Source organism: Ischnura elegans, unplaced genomic scaffold (assembly GCF_921293095.1).
Source record: "Ischnura elegans unplaced genomic scaffold, ioIscEleg1.1, whole genome shotgun sequence".
NCBI lineage: Eukaryota > Metazoa > Arthropoda > Insecta > Odonata > Coenagrionidae > Ischnura > Ischnura elegans.
Window position 1 is genome coordinate 4,064 of NW_025791698.1, and position 9,633 is coordinate 13,696.

The 9,633-nt window shown below is 36.7% G+C and overlaps 2 protein-coding genes across 2 annotated transcripts; one reads left to right on the forward strand and one right to left on the reverse strand.

Annotated features, from left to right (window-relative positions):
- Positions 1 to 852: 852 nt before the first annotated feature.
- Positions 853 to 2,410, forward strand: LOC124173525. Its single transcript, XM_046552967.1, has 2 exons — positions 853 to 1,286; positions 1,698 to 2,410. The coding sequence occupies exons 1-2, from the start codon at positions 876 to 878 to the stop codon at positions 2,331 to 2,333; spliced, it is 1,047 nt and encodes a 348-aa protein (XP_046408923.1). The 5' UTR covers positions 853 to 875; the 3' UTR covers positions 2,334 to 2,410.
- On the reverse strand, positions 2,351 to 4,303 carry LOC124173524 (putative nuclease HARBI1). Its single transcript, XM_046552966.1, has 3 exons — positions 4,179 to 4,303; positions 3,754 to 4,039; positions 2,351 to 3,270 (listed from the first exon to the last, which is right to left on the reverse strand). The coding sequence occupies exons 1-3, from the start codon at positions 4,227 to 4,229 to the stop codon at positions 2,351 to 2,353; spliced, it is 1,257 nt and encodes a 418-aa protein (XP_046408922.1). The 5' UTR covers positions 4,230 to 4,303.
- Between the last annotated feature and the right edge of the window lie 5,330 nt (positions 4,304 to 9,633).

A 9,633-nucleotide genomic window follows, 5' to 3' on the forward strand; every position in this document is an offset into this window, starting at 1 on the left:
ATCACTGAATGCAAATGTAGGCTAAGTAACACACTCTTCTATGTACATTTCTTATAAGTATTCTGAGTTAATCTATCGACTTTTGAACGATTGTAAACAATACATTGGAATGTGAAGATAAAAGTGATATAATCGATGGCTTTGATCAAGTGAAGTGTCACGGAAATATATTTTTCTTGATTACTTTGCATTAGTGAAATAGAAATCAGATGTTGGTGATATTAATCAGTAGAACAGCTAAAATAAATAAAGGTATTTAAGAGTATATTAAAGGAGTGAGTGCACATACTTATCGTATTTCACAGTTATCGAGAGTCATAGTATATACGTTATTTCAATGAAGGATAAGTGGATGACAAGTATTCCTAATGCTGATATTAGTTACACTATCGGAGATATTGTTAATATCACGACTTCGATTTTGTAATTCCTTAATTTTGGTCATTTACTACCAAGTCTTCTTACAATGCATTCAACACGTTTTACTGGGGAGATCCCATATCTATATTAGATTCGATCCTACTAGCCTGCCTTTACAAGTAGTGTGTTTTCCACACTTTATGCTAGTTTCTTGTTTCCTTGCAGTATGCTTGTTTCCACACTCCAGTATTGCAGTGTGTTCAAGTCACAGGCATTTACTGTTTCTTCAAGATGATTTTTTTTCATGTCGCAATGGATTGTGAATTTGTGTATGATGAGAGAAAGTGAGGGTAACTGATGCTAGCCTTAGTTGATAAGTTAGGCTCGATAATTTCAAATAAACAATGTCACTGTTAAATGAGAGCTGCTAGGCTTCTTACTGCTGGTCACAATACGAGTAAAATGAATTATGCTTGCTTTAATTACAGATAATTTCTCAAGATGATCTAGAGTCAATGCGGAGGAGTGGAAATTTTGTATTCAAGACTTGCAAGAAGCAAAATGTAATGCTCTTAACCCAGCCTCCCAAAGACTTAACATCACAAATAGCCGACATTAATAATCCTCAACCTTCCTCTTCTCATTCAGCTCCTGAAACTAAGACCACCAACCTTGACCCCAAAGCCATTATTCCTACAGATACTCCCCAACCATCACAAGCCTTGTCAGTCCCAATAGTACATCCTGCCCCCATTACCAACATTTCAACAGATGGTGAGAAAATTCAGTGGACAAGGGCTGCAACATTTGCTCTTCTGGATGCTTATGTAAAGAGAAATATAGAGTGTGACAGAAGTAAAAAAAATAAAACTTTTTGGCAACACATTGCACAAGATGTAAGGATATCCTCCGACATAGAATATGCAGTAAGTAATGCAGGAGATATTACTTGATTTAATTGTCTTACACTTATGATAGAGGGGGACATGACCTATTATGAGGATTTTTAATTACATTCCTATCATTATTCACTGTCAATCATGTATATGTTGACGTGATTATCCCATGGCCTTGCATTGAACCAGAGAAAGTTTTATAATACCTTCATATGTTTCAAAAAATATAATAAATTGTATGTGTATGTGACATTAATTTCTTGTATATAAAACTGGTAAAGGGTAGGGTAATGGTGCAACAGTACAAATAATGGACCCCACTCATATACTACTATTAATTTGTTTTACCACCATTTCATATTAAAAAAGGTGAATTACATAATTTCATATATATTCTGCTTATTTGGAATCTAATTCAGTTGTATGGTCAATAACTTGCAGTTGACTGGTGACCAGGTTCGCTGGAAGTTTAGTGCCCTGAAAAAGTCCTATCACAGGACAAAGGACCACAACAGGGTTAGTGGGAATGATCCACGGCGACTGGATGAATTTGAGGAGAGAATGGCCGAGATTCTGGGAGATAGGACTACTGGAGGTGGAGACAGCTTCACATTCAGCTCTCCTATGCCTAACAGTGGATTCTCCTTGAATCCAACTGGGGAAAGCAGTAGGAAAACCCAGGAGCTCGACTGCCCACACTCTGAGAAGACTTCTTCGACACCTGCTCAAAGTCCGGTGGCCACTCCTACATTTGCCCTGAGGAAACGAGGGCGTGGTACAGGGTCGAAAACGGCTAGGACGAAGCTGGAGCTGGAGAGACAGTGGCTGCTGCATTTGCAGAAATGCGAGACAAGGGCAGATGACCAGAAATCACACCAGGAGAAGCTGTGTCTACTTAAGGAGGAGCGAAACAAGCACATGAAAGAGCAGCTGGAGTTGAGGAAGAAAGAACTTCAGTTACAAACCCTGAAGCTGACCAAGAAAATGGACAGGCATAAGGAAAGGATGGCGTTGGAGAAGGAAAAAATTGATTTGCTGAGACAGCTTATGAATAAGAAGGGAGATTTATTCCTTTGAATAAAATAATAATTACATCAATAAAGCATCCTTCTAAATAATTGTTCCCTTCTATCTGTTGTCTGCCGAATCCTTTCTCTCTCTGTCTCTTCATCCTCAGATACACCATTGTGATCCATTCCAGCATCATTCTCATACATCTCCTCTCCATCGTCTCCATTATCCATGCAAATATTGTGCAATACACAACAGGCAACCACAATTTTTACAGTGAATTCCATATCTTGAAGCTGAATTTTCTGCAGTCGGCGAAATCTACCCTTTAAAATTCCAAATGCCCTTTCTACGACCACCCTTGTTTGAGAAATTCTGAAATTGAAGTCAATCTGGCCATCTGTCAGCTGCCCATTTTCTTTAAATGGACAGACAATCCATTTTTTACCCACTCCATTGTATGCTTTGTCACCTAGCAGAAATGTCTGGTTAGGGAAATATCTTTCAACGTTGGCCTCTACTGCTGCATACATATCAGATCGCCTCAATACTCTAACATCATGATAAGATCCAGGATCTCCACAGTAAATGTTAATAAATTTTAGATCACTGCCCACAACACCCTGCAAATTGATGGAATAGGCCTGTTTTCTGTTGAAGTATGGCCTACCATTTTCTGGCTGGTTGATGGGGATATGGGAGCCATCTATTGCACCTATGCAACCACGAATTCCACTCAATGCTTCAAATGCAGCAGATTCCTTGTTTATTTGATTGCCTTCAGGCCACTTGATAACCTCTGGTGTCAAGGTCACAAGCCAATTTACTACCCTTCGCACAATACGAGAGACTGAGGAGAAGGAAACATTAAAAAGGTTAGCTAGAGTACGGTGTGGTTCATTATTTGCCAGGAACCACAAGGTCAGCAGCAAGCTCAGCTCAGCAGAAATTTTCTCTTTTCCATCCCTGTGGGTTGGAATGTATCCACTGGCAATCAAAGAATCTGCAAAAAAAACCTTATAAATCAATTCATAACACCTAAAAGGGCGTTCAAGCATGATATGAACATTTGCAAACCCATGGGCTCTATCATCTATACGCAACAATCGATGGGGGTCGCAACTCCTTAGGATTAAAACAAAGTGGATACCTCTGTAATATAAAACGTGACTTTCTGTTGATGGGTGTTCCTTAATAATAACAGAAAGGTTACTACATTATGACTTCTATTGAATAAGAACACAGCCTTAGACTTATCATAAACGCGACCTATTTTCGTCCACCGTTACATTTGCACCGATGTTCTACAGACATTTTAAACGACGACATCAACTGTAGGGATTTCTACTGCCATTTTATAAACTTATCCGTTCTAATTTCATGCCTTAGTGCTTACATGTTGACTTTTTTTTAATCGTTTCAATTTTCAATGCCTACTACTAATTTAACAAAAATATGTTTATAATTGTATTAATTAATGATTTACCAAGTATTTTGTACACTACCCTCCGCTGTAATCGAAAATCATTCTTAAATTCCTCGTCACTTTTGGCATTGGCGATTTCCAAAAAGTTATGAACCCTTTGTAGTCTCTGTCCGTTCATTATTAAATTCATCACAGGAAAAAGAAGTTCTTCTTCTAAGATAACATCGTCCCCAGATTCCTGGCTTTCACTCTGGGTTCCGCTTTCTACACTCGATTCGGAATCATCACTGCTACTGCTACTATGTACTTCTTCCATTACATAGTCTATAAACTGCTCTTCGTTCATCTAAAATAAAAGACAATTTTAAGCACAAGTTTTAATTTTAACGGTCAAGAGAACAATCAAAATGACCAATGATCAGAATCCAACATTGGTCAATAATATACACCAAAAACATTCCAGATCTTCATTATGAATCACTTACATCGTTCTCTTTGGATAAATTTCCCGGTGTTCTACCAAGTCCTACGCGCATCAACTACTGCGCATACGGTGCTTTCCATTCGTGGCTGGCTAGGAGTTGACTAGAGTTAACACAAGGTGACACGTGAGTCGCCTGAATGGAAAGCACCCAGTAATTACCCCTTCCTCTTTTTTTAAGTTGCTTCATTTGGCAAAGCAATTGTACCCCTCAATTTTATTGGCAGTTGCTTCATAGTCACTTGTCTAAATTTCAGAAAGTATTATTATTTTTGGTATACATGATAAATTATGTGAGTAAGCAACAATCAAATCAAAGTTGCTTCTCGAACTACATTTGTTTTCATGGATTATAGATATTGCGCCTTCATGCTCGGCCTTATATACCCATTTTTCTATGATGTGTGATAGTCTGGAACATTTGATTATTGCAAGTGCGCTTATTAAAATAGAATTGCGCACGAGTTGATAGTTCTAGAACGCACGGGGAGACATCCGTGTACCTAGATTCCACTCATCAGTTACTTGGGTCCGCTCAGCGGGTGCCTGGGGGTCCGTGTGAGGGAGGTTCTTCGATTGACTAGGATAATCCTAGGGAAGAGAATAATACTCTTGTCCAAGAGCCTCAGTATAAATTACCCTACTTCGAATTGGCAAACTCCGAATCTTTTATTTCTCACCGATACTGCCCCTCCGAGAGGACCATCTTCGCAATGCATAATCCCTCAGCGTCAGCCGATATCCCAAATCTGAGTAGACCCAGCTGTCCACGAGAGGACAATACGTAATATCAATACGTCCAATGGCCACCCGTCTATTAACATGGATATAAGGCACATGTATCAATACTCCTCTTACTATAGGCAAGGATATTTGGGTTATACATTTGGTAATACATTGCATTAATACAAATAACGAATGTAATAACGACAGTATTTTTTTAATAGTATAAGCCCAATCTTCATGCACATCACTAGATGCTTTAGCAATATTTTCATTTTATTAGGATGGATTTTACACTGACATGCCAGTTGCAAAATATAGTCAATGCCATTTTCATTTTACTGGATTTGTTTCAGTACTTTAATTTTCACAAACATTTAATGTAGAATGTTTAATTTATACATTATTGCCAAATAAATTACCATATTTGATTTTATACAACCTTTCAGATAATATAGTAAGATATGTATACAAAAATTAATGTAATTTCCTTCACTCGTATCAAGTCATTGAGAACAATAACAGGCTTAATATATTAATATTTTCAATAGCATTTTGAAGAGCATAATTTAATAGCCTTGTAAATCACGCCAAAGCACCAAATAGACAAATGACAATGGGTCAAAGAAATAATATACATAAAAATGAAATAAAAAACAACCACAGTCCAAACAAGCCAATATTTAACAGTATAATAAGCATAAATGAAACAAATTTGCAATGATATGGAATATAATAAAGATCACAGAAGATTGTCAAAGAGTGTTCACGAAATCGTTACCACGATACATGCCGACCTGCCTAATGAGAGTTATTTCTACTCGACGTCAAGATACAATGTAAAATACCTACTCCCCTGCCCCAAATCTCAAATATTGCTAGAAAAAATATGGCATTTGTCAAAAAATATGCAAACAGACACTGTTCATAAATGTACACAAATATGCAAAAAATTAAATTTTGGAGGCACCACAATTGTACAATATAAAGAGCAATTAAATATAAATTTTATAATAATGTAAAATGTAATAATAATCACAGATGCATATCAATTACTTTCCTTAAAATTTTCACGTATACCTACATGTACAAAACAAAAATGCACCAACTGTTTTAGCCAGGGATAAGTCATATTCGTATGACATCAAAAAGCCTTCACACTCATTCATAAATCACACTCCATTCACCCATTCATAAAATCACATTCATCCATTCACACAGCCCTGCCTACCTAAATATGGAAGCTTTTCCTCTCCATGGGGTAGCCATAGAAAGCGCTGTGTTGTTGTCAACAAGCTTCACCTATAAAAAAATAAATAAAATATACAATCCAACAAAGGGGCTACCAAAAGAGTTACCTGTTAGAAAAATACTTATACTTTCAAGGAAGATGAAATAAAATGTGATTTTTTTAATGTCTAGAAGTTATATATATGTATTTAAAAATGCAAGAGGGTGTGATTAAAAATTTATCAACTCGGATTTAATCGGAAATATTTCTATGTATTGTAATCTTCAAAGAATGGAAAAATGTGATCGGACATTCATGAAATTTTTGAAAATATATCTGTGAGCCTAGTGACGTTTTCATTTATGAGCTTACTATGACTTAATGGAGGACTTCATTTATATTACTGAAAATATCTAGCAAGTGCAATCTTTAGGATAGCTGAGGGAAGGGGAAATAGAGGGGAGGTAGGGTCCAAAGAGGGGGGGAAAGAAGTGGGTTGAGGCAATTAAGGGATTAGCGGTGGATGTTTAAGCCGGGAGGAAGAAATGCTTTGAATAGCCAAATATAACTTAATTCAATAGAATTAAGTTTGAGTGGGTGGTCTGTGGGGGGAAGGGAGGCTAAAACTGAAACATTGTAGCAATCATTGAAATGACGCTGATGAGCGGCCGCATGTTTCGCCACCGGGAAGGATGCAAAGTCAGAGGAAGAGCAAGATGCTCTGTGGTTATTGATTCTAAGGTTAAGGGGAGTTGATGATTTGCCTATATAAAAGGAGGGACAGTGCTTGCATTGAATAAGGTAAACTACATTTTTTGAAGTACAGGAGGCCGCAGGAGGTGGTGGTATATATATATAATTTCTTCCTCCCGGCTTAAACATCCACCGCTAATCCCTTAATTGCCTCAACCCACTTCTTTTCCCCCCCTCATTGGACCCTACCTCCCCTCTATTTCCCCTTCCCTCAGCTATCCTTTACCCTCTACCTACAGTCTTTTACCTAACTCCGAGGAAGGTGGTAATGCCACCGAAAATTTAGTTATTTAGTGAGTGTGAGTTTCTATTCTTTATTGTGTGTTCTGATACTGCCCATCCTAGGGTTTTTTTATGATATATACATATATATATATATATATATATATATAACATTCTAGGAATTAGATAACAATATTGAATCCAGAATAACTAACGCGATGATATTATTTCAAAAAGAATAAAACAGAAATTAAAAATATGGATTTCATGTTACGGACAACACATTTGCGGAGAAGAGTCTATAATATTAGAAGTGAATTAAAATTATGTCTTCACGTTTAATTGAAATAACAAAGTAAATTCTCAAGATCATGCAGAGTCAAAGTATCACATTAATAGCATAAAAATCAAAAAGAAAAAAATTAGACGCATATCTATGTCAACTTCATGAAAAAAATATAGAAATATTTAAAATGCAAACAGAAATCCGTAATTTCTGACAGATGGGGTCTCCGAGGATGTAATGACTTGAGTGGGCATGACTGCCACAGATTAACCAGAAGGCAATGTTGCAAATAAACCTCAACCTCTACAATGCAATGGGAAATGGAAGCAGCAAAGTAAATATTTAAAATATCATTAATCAATTTTCATATTACATGAGCATCGGATTTAATGGAAATGAAGTTTCAAAAAGAAATACAAACAGAATCAAAGCAAAAGCTGTTATCATTGTGAGGACACCAGTGCCTTAATTCAGCCAGAAATCAAGGCTTTGCAATGTTGAAAAAATTGGCATATCATAAGCTTGGTTATGGTGGAATCAATTTTTCAGGAAATTTTTAAAAGTGAGCTAATGTATTTTTTAACTCAATTATTTAGGTTCTCTGGAGGTTCCTGAATATGATAGTAGCGCAAAATTAATATACCTATCTGTATCACTAAAAAATGGTTCTGAACTCAAAAATTCATCAACCTATTTCTTTTTTTTACAGAAATAATGAATTAACAGAATTCAATTAAGATCACTGTTAGAGGAATAAATGAAATCTTACCGTCTTCCTGCGGACACGAGCGCTTGGAATTCTCTCTATTCCTCTGCATGCTGTTTCCTTTAGGCCTAGATAGTCAACACACTCAACAGGACCACGTGACCCCTTCATTGTAAATAAGAGAACACTTACAATGAAACAAAGCAGGCACCGAGAAATTCTGTTACCGTACATGTCCCAATAGAGTGCCCTCTTTTTTTCCAAAAATTCCCATGGTGAAAGTAAAGGGGGAGACTATATTCAAACGCCTTTTCCCCCAAGAAACTGAGGGGTAAGGAAAAATTTTGAAAAACAACATGTCTGAAAAAGCATTTTACATCATTTTGGTATATAAAATTCAATTTTAAGAGGGTGAAGTTATTATATATAAAATCCAGAAAAGATATTTAAATATTTTTTTTTATTTCAAAAAGGCTTAGGGGGGGATACAACCCCTCATTCCCCCCCATAGTAACGCCACTGAAATATTGCACATACATATTTAAAGGTACTGGGGGGGGGGGTAAGTGCCCCCGTGCCACCCCCTAGGTACCGCCTACGATCACATTAGACAATGATTTCCGCCTATCAAGAAAAATCCTAGGAAATAGATACAGCCCAATAATATTTCCACGGGGGGTGACCTATCAAAATTGAAATTTGCGAGACGCAAATGAGAATTTTTGGAAGTGTAATTATGACCTAGGATACTACAACTGACTTGTGACTGAACAGTGAAAATTTAGAATTACCTCGAGAAATAGAGGGGGTAGATCTGTGGACAGCTCCCCAAGATGTTTACAGAATTATAAATTATTCATTTCGTAAATTAATTATATCCGTAACCGAATGATACATATTTCCACTTAGCGTTCCCTCAAATTTGAATAATGTCTTTGAATTCAAAACGCGAGCGGCCAAGCGAAGTAAAATAAATTCTCCCAAATCCGGAATTTTCAAGCTCCTTAAGGCTGCAAAGATTTCCGCAAATATTGACATAAATTGTCTTAACTCTGCTTATACATAAAAAATTTCTGAAAATGAAAACATCTTATCCAAAAATGAAAACCGAGGGATGAGAGAATTAGGAAAAAATCATATACTTCTCCCCAGGAGGATGTATAATGCACTTTGTCGAAAGGAATAGAAGCAATCATCGCCAATGTCTCGCCTTGGAGAGAAGATATTAGATGTTAAAACTTTTTATTAGCATGCGGATGCATCATTCCATTAATGTACCACCAATATAAATATATCACGATAAGCTGGCCATTAGAAAACCACCAAGAAAATTTGGGAACGTCAATGGCTGCAAGTCTATATTTTCGAAACAGCACAGAGAAACTGGCTTCCCCATCCACATCACTCATGGGCAACGTCAAACTGTCAAAAACAGACAAAATAAAATAGAAATTCTCCTGGAACTCATTTGCCATTACGGAATCTATCTTATGCACGTCCGTGCGATAGCAATTATTGCTGTACTCATAGATTGATGA